The sequence below is a fragment of the Haliaeetus leucocephalus genome, unplaced genomic scaffold (genome assembly GCF_000737465.1).
Source record: "Haliaeetus leucocephalus isolate CR32 unplaced genomic scaffold, Haliaeetus_leucocephalus-4.0 Scaffold439, whole genome shotgun sequence".
Classification (NCBI taxonomy): Eukaryota; Metazoa; Chordata; class Aves; order Accipitriformes; family Accipitridae; genus Haliaeetus; species Haliaeetus leucocephalus.
Genome location: NW_010972875.1, coordinates 6004804 through 6021019, shown reverse-complemented (window position 1 = coordinate 6021019; position 16216 = coordinate 6004804). Strand labels below are relative to the sequence as shown.

At 42.4% G+C, this 16216-nt stretch overlaps 1 protein-coding gene across 1 annotated transcript in view; it reads left to right on the top strand.

Moving 5' to 3' along the window:
* The first annotated feature begins 8592 nt into the window (after positions 1–8592).
* GABRA4 (gamma-aminobutyric acid (GABA) A receptor, alpha 4) overlaps positions 8593–16216 on the top strand; it is a 92325-nt gene continuing 84701 nt past the window's right edge. The window contains exon 1 of the mRNA XM_010574551.1: positions 8593–8827. Within this exon, the coding sequence (XP_010572853.1) occupies positions 8593–8827 (235 nt within the window). The remainder of the gene's footprint in view (positions 8828–16216) is intronic.

Here is a 16216-nt window from a genome sequence, read left to right as displayed (position 1 = left end):
AAAAACAAGTAGGATGTTGACTTTTTTTCCTCTTGTTGTGCTTTTGCTGCTTTCGCATCTGCCACATTTATTCTTCCTCTTCTGTCTTTTCTAGCTGGATGCAGTTAATAAATATGTGCCCAAGATATCTATCTCTGTACCATGTTTCTTCCAGCTGGCCTTGCTGAGTTTACACTAAGCTACTTCTTGGTATGTTCCTTCAGGGACTTCTTGGTCGGCTGTCTGGGAGCCACAGAAGTGCTATGGGAATTGCTCCTTCACTTTGATCCTAATGAATGCTGGGGTGGTGCTGGGTGAGAAATGCTTTCTCAGATTCAGGGACAGGAATACACACTTTTTCTAGAAGTTTAGAATGTTAAAAGCATCTTGTGTTGATACTGATCACTACAGAATTAGCTGTCATTTAATTTTTTTTATATCAAAGTCTAAGAGTATAATAAGGCTTACCATAGTGAACTGTTCTTCCATTTGTGTTCAGTACACACCAGCTTAATTAATTGTCCTTTGGTTTTCGTTTAATTAACATCAGCCTCTGATGTTGGCAGGATAAATTGCCTCTTCAACTACATGGCATGAGAGTTCTCTGTTTTCATGTTTTCCTGTCTCATGTATGTTTTCAAGAACCCACCAAAGGGAAGACTGGTTTTGCTCACTTGTCCACAGTAAGTAGACCACAAACAATCTGATTAAAATCCTATATCTATGAAGGTGGGGGAAGCAGAAATAGAAGAGTTATGTAGCCATCTGAGATGTAGCTGTTCCTTACAGGCATGCTTCACCTCAGACAAATAAGTAGAAGCCCTGGCTGTTACTGAGTCCCTGTGAGAACAATGTTTACCCCTGCATCTGTATGAGATTCAGCAGATTAGCCCTACGTGCTGGTTCTGGTCTAAGGACTGGTACAGAAGGAGAAAGAAGCTTTTTATCTCCCTAGGGTTCCTTACAACTCCAGGAGAACTGGGAGAAATTATTGTTAATCTACAGGTGGTCCTTTTCCCCATCACTCAGGAGAATTGGAAAGATGTTTTGTGCCTTCTGCCCTTCCACGTGCCTGTAGTAGTGACAGGTCCCTCATGGGAAACTAAGACGTAGAGCGCATCAGAACCTTGTGTTAGCACGTCTGCTTCATCTTATAGTAAATTATTCTTCATGAATGCATGTCTACTGGAAGGAAAACTAGACTCGCCAAGTACTTCATTAGTGAAGTTTCAATGAGTGTTAACTGATTTAGGGGATATTTCTCTTAACTAAGTCTTGGGTTTTTACTTCTTGTACTTGCCAAACTCCCAGTAGCTTCATTGAAAGTATGAACTTCATCCCTTGAATGAACAAGCATGCAAAAAGGGAGGAGTGTAGAAAGGACCATCTATAGAACCAGATGGCAAAGCCTAAAGGACTACATGGCACTGTAAGACTTTTACGAAAGCCTTATGAAAATAGGTCATCTGCCCTGCTGAGTGGTGGCAGATGTTGAAACAACTGTTTTGTAACTGAACTCTGCTCTGCACTAAGAGCTGTCTACAGAGATTTAAGTCAAATCCCTATGATAAACATCTTTGGAATGGGCTCATAAACATTGTGCCAAGCAAATGGGAAAACAATTTTCAAAAAAATAGGAAATTAAAAAGATACACAAAAATTAAATTGGCACATGTGTGAATGAACGCTATTAATTTGGCTGTTTTGCAGAGTATGATGTTGCTAATCCTTTGATTAGCATAGGACTGAGGCATTTTTAGTTTAGATTGTCAGTCCAGTTATACTAAGGCTATTCTTTCTTTCTCCAAAGGAGAGTTTTCTGAAAAAAATCTCTCTGGGCAATCACATCAGGAATTCGACATGTGATACCAACAGTCTCTTTTGAGAGAAACTCTCTGTGGCTTCCGTGGTTTGGAAAGGGAAAGTAGAAAAATAATCCCTGGAAAATATCCTGATAGAGATTTGTGTGTCTCTTCTTTGACATACTATGGAGCTTCATGCAGACTTTTACCATGGTGTCAACTATTTTTGCCTTAACTCCCTGGACCATTAACAGTTCTACAATTACATTCCACAATTACAGCCAGGACTTTAAAAGCCAGACACAAAACCCAGATATATGCCACGTGCTGAAACAGTCCCAAAGAGCAGATCTGTGGGTTCTAGCACTTTTCAAAAAATCAGGCCACTTATTTCAAGACTTAACTAAGAATAATTTGAAAACAGGAGAAAGACTGTGTGAAGGGGGAGATGCCTTTTTATTTCTACCCTTTTCTGTGGTTTCAGGCTTTTGGAAGTCTCCAGCTGTAGTCACGCTGTCCCTCCCAAACAGACTTGTGCAGGTGATAATGGAGATGGTAGACAGTTGGTGACACCAAGCTGTGCACACACAGCAGGGACTTGTGTCAGATGTTATTTGAGTCAAGTTGTTGGTGATGGATTCCCCAATATTTGTGAGCTGGGCTGGAGGGATTGTGACAAGTACCCCTGTTTGTAGGTGGATTAAAACTGTGAGGGTTGCTACAGCCAACAGGAAAAAAAGACTGTCTGAATTTTGGTAAATCAGAAAGAGCAAGGCCAGTCTCTCATCTCAGTTGGCATGAAGATAATTAAATATGAGAGTTAATGGATAGGGACAAAAGACAAGACAGGAGCAAGGACGTCTTGTCTAGACTGGAGAGGCTGTGTATATGTTTCTAGAGAGAACATAATGGAACTAAGTTTTATCATTTATATGTTTTGTATGTTAAAAACTGGCTCCTTATGTATGAGTATGGTGCCACTGTATTAGGAAAACAGAAATAATTATTGTAAGGGGTTTTTTAAGTGGATTTGGCTAGCACAGATTTCTGTGTTTGCATAGGAAAAACCCTAGAAGGTGCTTATACACTGTACAACTGCAAGGATCAATGCTACCTTATCCTGAAGAGTTTAATGAAGGAAGCAGGGAAGAACGTGAAATGTAAGCTTGGTTGTACTTTCTGGCTAAACATAAAAATAATTAGAAAAGGCAAAAAGACAATCAGCCAGCCAGAAGATGATATTCTTGAGCTGTTCTCACAGGGGTTGTTAGAAGAGATGAATGAAACTGCTGGTAGATGAGTAGATAGTTGACTGAAAGGAAGAGAGAAGAAAGGCTACCAGGGCTACTGGTTGCTATTAGAGCAACAGGCTACCAATTTCAGAATCTAAGCCAAAACTCAGAAGCCCAGTTTTAGGCTACAGTGTTTTGGCATCTGAGACTCCTTTTGAACAAGAACACAGCCTTGTCCATACACCAGGACACACTGTATATCCTGTGTTGTGGATGCTAAAATCACTGGGAAGAGATGAAAATGTTCTGATGTGTTTACATGGTGCTTCAATGAGGGTGCTAAGAGCTACCTCATGATAATGAAATATAATTTTAAATTATTTTTATGTTACTTGTTATCACCTTGAGTCCCTCACACATATTAGCACTAGGTTTATCCTTGCAATGCTCACTGGGGTAGGGAAGTTGCTCTGGAAACTTTGGTTGCCATATAGACCTGATAGTGACAGAACATGTGAGAATCTGAAATTGCTTCGTTGTGATTTAAAAAAATATTTTGAATTTTTAGTAATAAATAAGTTTCCATTTAAGCTCCTTTATTTTAAATAATCACTGCATACAATTTAATTTGGGAATTGGCCTAAAAAGGGTGAGTCAGTCACAGAAATTAAGCTAGGTGTGCTGAGAGCAGTCAGTGGTGCCAGACATCATCTTGTGTCAGAACAAATGACAAGATTTTTCCAGGAAAGCAAACTCTCTAAACAGTCTCTTCAGGTGACCCTCTGCTGTCCGGGCACTTTGGTTTCCATAAGCTCAGCATTGTAGCTCCCTAGCACAGAGGCTGAGCTCTGTTAAGACTAAGGAGTGTGTGTAATAGAGAACTGGGAAGAGTGGATTTCATGAGCTTGTGGAGAGCCTGTAGACAGACATCCTCTGTACCTTCTTATTAAGACATCTTTATTAAGTCCTGTGAGGCTGTATTGGCTTTCCATGGCAAGGTTTTGGTAGCAGGGGGGCTTACAGGGGTGGCTTCTGTGAGAAGCTGCTAGAAGCTTCCCCTATGTCCAACAGAGCCAATGCCAGCCAGCTCCAGGATGGACCTGCTGCTGGCCAAGGCCGAGCCCATCAGTGATGGTGGTAGTGCCTCTGGGAGAACAGATTTAAGAAGGGGGAAAAGTTGCTGCTCAACAGCAATTGCATCCAGAGAGAGGAGTGAGAATATGTGAGAGAAACAGCCCTGCAGACACCCAGATCAGTGCAGAAGGAGGGGGAGGAAGTGCTCCAGGTGCTGGAGCAGAGATTCCCCTGCAGCCCGTGGGGAAGACCATGGTGAGGCAGGCTGTCCCCCTGCAGTCCAGGGAGGTCCACGGTGGAGCAGATATCCACCTGCAGCCCAGAGAAGAACCCACGCTGGAGCAGGTGGATGCCTGAAGGAGGCTGTGACCCCATGGGAAGCCCATGCTGGAGCGAGCTCCTGGCAGGACCTGTGGCCCCATGGAGAGAAGAGCCCACGCTGGAGCAGGTTTGCTGGCAGGACTTGTGGCCCCATGGGGGACCCACACTGGAGCAGTTTGTGAAGAACTACAGCCTGTGGGAAGGACTCATGTTGGGAGAAGTTCATGGAGGACTGTCTCCCGTGGGAGGGACCCCACGCTGGACCACGGGAAGAGTGAGGAGTCCTGCCCCTGAGGAGGAAGGAGCAGCAGAGACAACGTGTGATGAACTCACTACAACCCCCATTCCCCGTCCCCCTGCACTGCTGGGAGGAGGAGGAAGAGAAAATTGGGAGTGAAGTTAAGCCCAGGAAGAAGGGAGGGGTGGGGGAAGGTGTTTTAGGATTTGGATTGTATTTCTTATTATTCCACTCTGATATGATTTGTAATAAATTAAACTAATTTCCCCAAGTTGAGTCTGTTTTGCTGTGAGTGATCTCTCTCTGTCCTTATCTCAACCCACGAGCCTTTTGTTATATTTTCTATTCCCTCTCCAGCTGAGGAGGGGAGTGATAGAGTGGCTTTGGTGGGCACCTGGCATCCAGCTTGGGTCAACCCACCACATAGGCCAGTAGGAGTGATGATGATCATGAGCTGTGGGTCTGGCAGGTGCCTCTCCATTGCTGTACCGAGGTAGCCTTGAAGCTAAATTGCCTGCCCATTCCACCTTACCTGTTGGGCAGCCCTTAGAGCCTGTTTCTGGAACAACTTGCTTACCATTTTTTGGGACGTGCACAGGCCTTTAGTTTGCGCACAAGCACATACACACTTGCTGATGGTCATTTCATGTACTAAAGGCTTGATTCAGTTTCCTGCTTTTAAGCTGTTGGAGAGGTTAAGTGTAACATATGCTACCTGAACTTTCAAAACGATGGGGCACATCTTGTGTGCGAGTCCTCTAAGGGACCCCAGGCATGAGATGATGACCAATGAGGCACTTGACAGCCCAATGATAGCATTTGAACAGTAGCAGAATTTTGGGCACTTGGTAATGAAAATATTGGTACTTATTGGCTCACTTAAGGAAATTTCTTGAATTACTCAGCTGAAGGCAGGCTACTAGTTGTATTTCCCTGAAATGTCATCATTTTGGTAATTTATTATTTCTCAGAACTACTTTTTCCTAGCTGTAGTTGAGTGTCTTTGCACTGGTCCTGCAATATTTTGGGAGTTTTTATTGCTTACCCTTATTTTTAAGAAGTTAATATACGCCGAGTCTTTCTAACAGGTTCAGATAGAAAGCCCTGAAGTATTGTGTACCAGAGGATTATTTCAGAGAGAGGTTGAAATAAGTGACCAGTGTTTCCTGCTGCTGGTCTTTAGGGGATAAATAATTTCTCTGATAGTAATCTGTTGTACTTACTGTTAATGTGACATGTTGAAAATACTTATTCTTTGTTTTGAGTGTAATGACTTAATTCTTACAGTACTTCTTAATCTCCTCCTTTATTGGTCAGTTCATGTATTTTTGCGCACCTTGGTGAGCACTTCTTCCTCCCAACTCTGATATTTTTCTGCTATTGAGGCTTTCTCATTCTCTGCCTGAGTTGACTGGTTAAGACAGACTGGAGGTGCTGGCACAGGTGAATACTTGTTTCCAAGCTATAGGCTGCCTGTCAAAATTTGGTGAGCCCCTTATAAAATGCACTGTCAAATGGTTTATCTGGAGAGAGACTAAGATGCTGTGGCAGAGCAACACCATGTGATAAATGTGAAATTTGACAAGTGAGAGCTACTTAAGTTGGTGGCCTTTGAACTCGGGGATAGTGGTCCTGGACTTAGGATTTGAAGCTGCAGACTGCATAAAATAAATGGGATCTGTGGTTACCACCTTCATTAAAATTCACCCTTGTTTTTATGCTTCCTACATCATGCTGTTGCCAAGTAATAAAAATTCAATTCCTTGTGAAATGAAAAATCATTCTAGCCCTGAAATGCTGTCAGAATTTTAAAAAAGATGGCTTACTGGCAGCTGCATCCACCATACCATGCTTTTCTGTTCTACTTTATATGTGCTATTTAGCCATACCAGAGTTTTCTTTACTATTTTACTTATTTATAACATAATGATTCCTTTCATGCTTTCAGTGGCTTGTTTTGCAAGACATAGTCAGGCTAGCCTTAGTATAGATTTATTGCTGCTAAAATATGTCATGAGAATAATTGGATTAACTGTACAGGTGACAGGTAAGGCTTATTAATTGATCATCCTCTACCATAAGCAGCTTCAGAAATTAATTATTTTTATTTTCTAAATGACCTTCATAAGCCCTCTATGCCTTGTGTCTTCAGAAGCTGAAAATCCAGACCTTTAAGCTGTATGCTAAACTCTAAAGGAAGGAAAAAAAAAAAAAAGGGGGGGGGGGGGGGGGGGGTTTTAACAGACTATTCAAAACTAGTGCCATTATACACAATTAACAAACAATTTTGAATTTCTTCTTGCAAATTAATAAGCTGTTAGAAGCAATGAGTGGAAACTTACACTATCTGTGCAAGAATGATTGTGGTGAGCTCATACTAAGTATTTCTCATGTTTCTTTTTGGTCCGAACTTTTCTATGCCTCAGTTCACTCACCTGTAAAATAATAAATCTTGGCTATTTCACAGGGCTGTTCTGAGGCTTAATTAATTGTACTCTTTAAAGAGCTACAGTTATTATATTGTGATATATAAAATGTCACACTGTAATTGGTGTAAGAAATGAAACATCCAAATAGCTATATCTGAGAAGGGATATGTCTCTTGAAGGCACTTTTACCTTTCTTTGCAGCAGTAATTTGAGAGGCAGAAAGGAATAGAAATGAAAAAATAAAGGAGCGCAATTTTTTCTTTGCTGCTAATTTTGCAAGACTTGTTTAAAGTGGGAATGCGTAGACTTTGGAAACCAGAGACAAAACAAAAGACTGCACAGCGTCATCAGCCTAGAAATGAGGGACTTGAACTCAAATATTGAAGGCATCCTGCTAATCTACCACCTACTATGATTTACCAGCTGAACCTTTTGGAAAGCTATAGCTCTTGGTACTAGAGATGGTGTCTTTGTAGTCGGTATCTTTCCTGAGACCTTTTTTTTTGCTTCAGAGCCAAGGCAAATTCTATTTGTCATTGCCTGGGGAACTGCAAGCATGTGGTTTCTCTGAAGGCCCACAGGGTTTTAGTACATTTCTGTTTGGATTTTTGGTACTTGAAATCCCAAGTGATTTTTGGATTGCTTGGGAAGTAAACTGCCTTTTCATCCTTTAAAGTAGTTTGGATACAGTAGCTCGTCTCAATTAGTATCTATTACTTAAAACACTCCCTGCAGCTACCCTACAGTAGAGAATTAGCATTTGGTTAAGAAATTTGCAATTCCTTGATGCAAATCACAGAGGGAAATTTATATATACACACATGGATATATATACACACACACACAGAGATATATAAAAAGAGTGGGTTTTGATACCTCATAGTGACACCCTTTGGTTTAAATTGATGAATGCCCCTATAGAAGGAGGAGGTGTTGGAAAAGGTCTGAAAAAGCCTGGACACTCATTTTTCCATGGGGTCAACAGGAACAAGGTGCCAGGAATCCTAAAAATGCATAGGTACCATATTGGGCTATAACAAAAGGAAAATATAGACAAGGATGTTGGAAGATTGAGGTCAGGTAGACTCCCCCGGTGATGACTACAATGTTATTTCTGTAGGCTCTGTTCAGCTATGCTATAGCTGAGGGGGATAGTCTATGCTTTGGCATAGAAGGAATAGGAAACATGGGAATCGGAAACAAGGGGAGAGTAATGGGTATTGTCTACCTGGACTTCAGTAAGTCTTTTGACACTCTTCCTTACAATCCTCATAGAGAAGGTGATGAAGTATGGGCTGGATGAGCAGACAGGGAGGTGGATTGAAAAATGGCTGAATGGCAGGGCGCAGAAGGTGGTGGTCAGTGGCCCAGAGTTTAGTTGGAGGCCACTAACTAGCAGTGTACTTTAGGGATCAATACTGGGTCCAGTCCTGTTCATCATTAATGACCTGGATGATGAGACAGAGTGTATCTTCAGCAAGTTTGCTGATGATACCAAACTGGGAAGAGTGGCTGATATGTCAGAGGGTCATGCTGCCATCCAGAGGGACCCTGATATGCTGGAGAACCTCATGAACTTCAACCAGGAGAAATGCAAAGTCCTGCACCTGGGAAGGAACAACCCCAAGCACCAGTATATGCTGGGGACCACCCAGCCAGAAAGCAGCTTGGCAGAAAAGGGACTGGGGTTTCTGGTGGACACCAAGCTGAACATGAGTCAGCAACATGCCCTTGCCACAAAGAAGGCTAATGGTACGCTGGTCTGCGTTAGACAAAGTACTGCCAGCAGGTCAAGGGAGGTGATCCTGCCCCTCTACTCAGCATTGGTGAGACCATACCTGGATTACTGTGTCCAGTCCTGGGCTCCTCAGTACAAGAGAGACCTGGACATACTGGAGAGAGTTCAGCTAAAGGGCCACAAAGATGATGAAGGGATAGGAGCATCTCTCCTATGAAGAAAGGCTGTGAGAGCTGGGACTGTTCAGAGAAGAGAAGGCTCAGTGGGGCTCTCACCAATGTATATAAATACGTGAAGGGAGGGTGCAAAGAGGACAGAGCCAGGCTATTTCCAGTGGTGCCCAGGGACAGGACAAGAGTCAACAGGCACAAACTGAAACACAGGAGGTTCTGCCTGAACATCCGGAAACAATTTTTTACTGTGAGGGTGACCAAGCATTGGCACAGATTCCCAAGAGAGGTCATGGAGTCTCCATCCTTGGAGATATTCAAAAGCTGTCTGGGCATGGTCCTGCACAACATGCTTTTGGTGGCCCTGCCTGAGCAGAAGGGCTGGACCAGATTACCTCCAGAGGTGCCTTCCAACCTCAACAATTCTGTGATTTTTATCAATGTATAGTTTATTAGAAGTTTGTGTTTTTTAAGTGGTTTAAATCCTGAATGTTTGTGCAGCTACAATGTTTACTGAGGAGAATTTGGCCCTTCCAACTTACATAATCACCCTTCACCAATACACATTTATGTAGTAGATAGAACTGTTTACTAAGATCACCCAAAAGGTGAATTAGGTTCCAATGGGTTTATCTAAGCTGTACTGCTTCACGCATTCTGCTAGCACATTGCATGCTGCATTAGCTGCTTTCTGCCTTATTACCCTATAAAGCTCTAAATGCTTTGGGACTTCGTTATTGCAGAGAATTGGCTTTCCACATCTGATACCTCTGCTGCTGCAGTTAGTGTTAATGTGTGAACTAACAACTACTTTTAAAAGAAACGGGATAAAGCAGAAACATTTAATGAACAGCAATAATCCATATATTTTTTTTCCTTCATATCACAGCAAGCTGGGAAGTGAGAAACGCAAGCAAACGAACAAGAACGTAACCTGCTCTGGGGACTTTGAGATGACATATGGTATTAAGAGGTGTCTATTATAAGCAATGGAAATTTCCATGCATACATTCTTTAGAAAGAACTGGAAAAATCTTGAAACCTTATTTTGCAAGTGTTTTTGTCTGTTTAAATTCTCAGTGAAATTTCTGGGCGCATGACTTGTCTCCTCACCTCCCCTTTTGCACTTTATGAAGACTTTAGCTCAAAAGTTTAGTGGCAGAGACATTCACTGGAGGGGTATGCTGGGCATGTGGTAGGCTTTACTAGCGAAAACAGTTCCTAGAGTTCCAGACTTTTTGCTTTGACCTCTATATATAATTTCTGTGGTTCAGGTAGAATGATGGCAATCTGCATAGTCATTTTGCTTCTGGTGTTGGTGTCTGTTGAAAATGATGCTAGCTCTGTTGTTGTGCCTTATAACACTGGCTGTTAAAAACAAGCATCCATGTATGTGTCCAGGAAGCCTTTAGATGATCCATTCTGAAGTGGATTCAATACAGAGATGAACAGCTCCAAACACTATTATGATATGAACTAAACTCACTCATACTGAAAGGGAGCTTAATTAGATTTTTCTATTTACTTTGAAATTGTAGACATCACATTTATTTCAAACCAGTTTAAAAACAGAGTGGAATTTTTTTCATGAGGAATATGTTAATACACAAGGCAGATGATTTATATTCTGAAGGGTTGGTTTTGTGGTGCTTTCTAGCAAGGTTAATGGGTAAAGATCTGTGGTAATAAAGAACTGTACTGAGTAGTCTGATATTGAAATGAGTACAAGGAAGAATAAATCTAGTGCTAATCAGGTAAGACATATCAAAATTATGTTCCTTAATCACTTGTTGTGTGATTAGGAGGAAAGTCTAGAAAAGCCAGTAGTGGTCACTGAAGAAGACTTTAATGTGGAACATTTAGCCAACAGTAAGAAACTTGGGAATTTTGTTTTAGGACTTGAAATGTCTGCAATATTGTTTTCCAAAGAGAAATGGGGAGTTGCATAGTACATTGTACAGTTGTGTTATGTGAAATCTCTGGTTACACACAGGTTATATCAAGGCTAGTGTCTCAAATAGCTCACAGCTGAGCCTAATCCAAGAGTGGCAGCTGATGACAGACCATGTAATACAATAATGATAAAAGAGCATGATGGCAGCAGTGAGAATCAGAGGAAATCTACAGCTGCGATGGATATAAGAGAACTCTGTTTTCTTTGAACTTTTCCTTTTGTCTCCAGTATTACCCCTGAAAAAGCTTCAGATAAAAGATTTTTTTAAAGAGTATTTTTTCACTTATAACAGTAGCCTTTGTAGTTAGAAGGAACAGATTCACACACCCCCAGAGGACAGGAGACTTCTAAACCATGCAGCAACAGCTTTTAAAAAACACTGCATTTCCTCTAGGAGGAAAAGGTGTAGTTGGTGTGCAAATGCTTGGTGGACAGCTGACTAAGGTATTGAGCACTGGAATGGGGGAATGTGCCTATGCAGGTTTGTGGTGGCACAATAATGTAGTGAAGGAACAGCCCTGTATGTCCTGAAAGACACTGACTGGGTGCAACTGATTATAAATATGTGACATCCCAGGAAGCTACATTTGGTAAGTGGAAAACTCAGGTGTACTCTGAAGAAATGGAAAGATCCTATGGCAAAGAGAGTATTTCTGAAAGTCTGTGTGTGTTGGGAAAGATGCTGAAATTAACTGCACTGAAAAGGGAATTTGTGGGGGGGGGGAAGGGGCTAGTCAGTCCCTGAATCCATTTCGTGCCTGAAAGAAGTTGAACTTAAAAATTTCAGGGAAATATTATGGTTTAGAATCATAGAATTGTTTAGGTTGGAAAAGACCTTTAAGATCACAGAGTCCAACCATCAACCCAACACCACTATGCCCACTAAACCATGTCCTAAAGTGCTACATCTATGCATTTTTCTGAACACCTCTAGGGATGGTGACTCCACCACTTCCCTGAGCAGCCTGTTCTAATGCCTGACAACCCTTTCAGTGAAGAAATTTTTCCTAATATCCAATCTAAACCTCCCCAAGGTGCAACTTGACGCTGTTTCCTCTTGTCCTGTCATTCGTTACTTGGGAGAAGAGACCGACCCCCACCTTGCTACAACCTCCTTTCAGGTAGTTGTAGGGAGTGATAAGGTCTCCCCTCAGCCTCCTTTTCTCCAGACTAAACAGCCCCAGTTCCCTCAGCTGCTCCTCATAAGACTTGTTCTCTAGACCCTTCACCAGCTTGGTTGCCCTTTGCTGGACACACTCCAGCACCTCAATGTCTTTCCTGTAGTGAGGGGCCCAAAACTGAACACAGGACTCGAGGTGCGGCCTCACCAGTGCCCAGTACAGGGGAAGAACCACCTCCCTGCTCCTGCTGGCCACACTATTGCTGATACAGGCCAGGATGCCGTTGGCCTTCTTGGCCACCTGGGCACACTGCTGGCTCATATTCAGCTGGCTGTCGACCAGCACCCCCAGGTCTTTCTCTGCCGGGCAGCTTTCCAGCCACTCTTCCCCAAGCCTGCAGAGCTGCATGGGGTTGTTGTGACCCAAGTGCAGGACCTGACACTTGGCCTTGTTGAACCTCATATGATTGGCCTTGGCCCATTGATCCAGCCTGTCCAGATCCTTCCTACCCTTGAGCAAATCGACACTCCTGCCCAACTTGGTGTCATCCGCAAACTTGCTGAGGGTGCACTTGATTCCCCTCATCCAGATCATTGATAAAGATATTAAACAGAACCGGCCCCAATACTGAGCCCTGGGGAACACCACTTGTGACTGGCTGCCAACTGGATTTAACTCCATTCACCACAACCCTCTGGGCCCGGTCACCCAGCACTCGGCCTTGTTGAACTTCGTACGATCGGCCTCAGCCCATCGATCCAGCCTGTCCAGATCCCTCTGTAGAGGCTTCCTACCCTCACACAGATCAACTCTGCCTCCCAACTTGGTGTTGTCAGTAGTTTAGTAGTGGTCAGATGTGCCATTGCCTTTTATGTTTACTACATACCTCTGTTATGAAGAAATTTTAATAAACCAGGTTCCCAAAGAGCAAAAACCATTGGCAGTAGGATGTGATGAATTATCCGAGTAGGATAATCCTGGCAGGGTTGCAACTGTGCCTTGAGAGGTGCAAGCACAGCATGTCCTGGGTGGAGGAGTGCTTCTGTGAAGGGCTTACTGTACAGCATGGCCTAAAATCATGGCACCTAATGACTGTGAAGCTTTTATTTTGGTGAAAAGCAAGTTTCTGGCCTACTTGGAAAGAGTGTCTGTAACAGCAGCAAGGGAGGTTTCAGATGCACTTGATTTGTGGCACTTGTTGCAGAGGGTGTAAGGCAACCTTGAAAACCCTTGTTTGCCTTTAGAGAGTCTTTAATGTGGAGCCATTACTTCTAGATAGTACAAAGAATGCTTAGGGCAATACACTGAAAAATAAGAAAACCAGCAGAAAATTATGATGATTACTTCCAAAAAACTGTGTTTTTGAGAATATTTGGCTTCTGGCTGAAGGAATTTATTAAGCTAATAACTCTTCTCCTGGCTGGAACTGATCGGAACTGCCACAAGCAGGACACTGACACCAGTGTCGGGCAGTCTGGGATCACTCTAAGTATCAACCTGAGTTACAGTTTTGTTTCCCGCTATAATGGATCTGACTAAAGATACGTGGCCTCTCAGAGCTCTCTGCGTACTAAGGTGGGGCTATTTCTTTTCCTCTGGCTCTTGCAGCGAGGTTTTCATGGCTTTTGCCTGCCCTGCTGGGGAATAAAGCATCACAGTGAGCAGATAGGGCAGCTGAGCTGTTCCTTCAGAGACCTTGTGTCTACCTCAGGCACAAGGCCCCTGGGAGCTGCTGTACCAGCTCATTCCTCAGAGGGTGACTTTTTAGCCTTGAAATTCTAACTCGAGAAGGTAAGGATCTATAATGTATTGCTTACTCTACTCTTAGAAACAACAGGAAGAACGAAACGAAGCAAGGGAATGGGTAAGCCGTGTTAACATGCTTGGACAAAAATAAAGCCCAAGAAAAGCCATTGTCAGTGTCAGAGTTCCTTGGCTGTCATAGTCAATTGTACAAATCCTGGTGATGTTATGTCTGCAGCAGATGTTTTCTATTATTTATGATGGGTTGTGGGGAATTTGCCTTTTAGTTGGATTTGTTTTGGTGCTACCATCTTTTTTCCCCTAGGCTGTTTCAGGTCTTCTGAGAGCGCTGTTGCAGAGTGAATCTTTTCTCAGATGGTCCATAAACTTCAAAGTCCCTTTCCTGTATCTACTGCCGTAACACTTATTTTGATCGGGAGCTGACACCAGACCAAATGCATACATGGAATGCAATATTGTATGTTATGTCTTCTCTTAATGAAGTTGGGCAGAGGGGTGAGCTTTCTGCTGTAAAATTTCCTTATTGGTCTTCCAGAAAGAGTGGGCATTCAGAAACAGGCTGTGATTTCCCAGAAATATAGAGAGCTGTGTTTGGTGTAAGAGTGATGGATTAGGCAGACTATTAGAAAGTTGGCAAAGGAAACATTCTGTAAATTAGAGAGATCAGCTCAGATCTGTTCTTATTTAAAAATCTGTATACACAGAAATTTTGAGCAAGGACATTAGGCTGCAGCGTTGCACCGTGAGAACAGATCATCACTGCTCAGTGGTTGTGAGGACAAGACACTGTTACCTAGCAACTTCTCAGAGCTGTCTTTTATAAATCCATCCTGTCATGGATGTCACGTATACGTCACAGTTGGTCTTTACAAATTTTGCACAGGGTAGTACTGGAAACTGTATCTTCTGAGCAGTAGTATCCTTGGCAGGTATTAAATCATGACAGTGCAGGTTGTTGTCACAATAGTAGTGAATTCTACCTTACACATGTTTTGTGATGAGGAATTGTTACCTTTGTCTTATTTTTTACTGATTTCTGCCTGTAATAGAAGCAGCAATGACTCTAAGGACAGGAAAGATACTACTAATGCATTTTGCAGGCTGCCCATTGACTGGGAAGCTTCAAATAAACCGGTACTACTTTTATTGCATGCAAATTGACATTCTTGACTGCATGTGATGGGAAGCAACTATTATGTTAGTTTTCCTTCCCAAAACAGATAACCTGGACAGTTATGATGACATGCCTTTCTCGGTTCCACACAGACTTTAGCCCATGTTTCAAGCCACTCAAGCTACGGAAGCCAGTAAAAGGGTTTTCAAACCTATTCTGACAAGTACATGTCGTATTTTTTTTCTCCCAATTTAACCAATGGGATTACTCAGAGTATATTGACTTTGAGTAATGGTGTTTCTGTTTCATTTGAGTAGAAAACAGGTGGGTAAGTACCCTGATATTGCAGTGTTAAAAGTATCTCACTTCAAAGGAAAGTGACTTCTGCTCTGTCTTCTTTATTTAGCTGTCTTGTCTTTCTGTCAAGACCTTGACAAACTCAAGAAACAGTCTGAAAATGTGGGATGTGATTCAGTTAAGGATGCATTCAAATTCCTGTCTACACCCAACAGGAATATTGTATATGCATATACAGGACAGGGAATAGATAACAGCTCTGAACAAAAGGATCTGTGGCTCACAAGATGAACGTGGACTAAGGTGAAGCTGTTGTAGAAAGAAAAAAGGCATATGCTGTAGTGGGATGTATAGAGAACCTGCAACATCTGGTATTTAATACAGTATAGAGAAGACAGAGGGGATGTGATACCAGTCTTTAAATACATGAAAGGCTGCTGCTGACTTCAGTGGTTAAGTCAAGACATGCTGGGCTTAAAATGCAACAAAGTAGATTTCAGTTAGTAAGGGTAAAACTTTCTAATACCAAGGATACATTTTGCATCAATTGCTTCTGGATGTTACAGGGAATTAGTCACTGGCAGTTTCTAAGTACCTATTAGCCAAATGTGTGGTATGGGTACTATACCACCACTAACCCTGCCCTGGAGCATCCAAAGAAATGGACTGTGATACCACCTTAGGCTTCTCTGGGATTATGCCAATATGTATAACAGCACTATTTCATTTTCAGGATAGTACTTGACAAGAGGCAGGAAGAAAGGTAACATATTTTTGGAGTAAATTTATTTTATTTTGCAATTACCCAAATACATATTCATGCTAATTCCTAACATCCTAGTATTAAAAGCTTACAGTAACATCTAAAGAATGTGTCCTAAATACACAGTGATCCCCATGATACAACCCAGCCTCTGTTGCCAGAGCTGCAGGGCCATCCTCAGCTGAAGTCTTGTTTTTGAGGTTCTCCCCCTGCCCCTCCC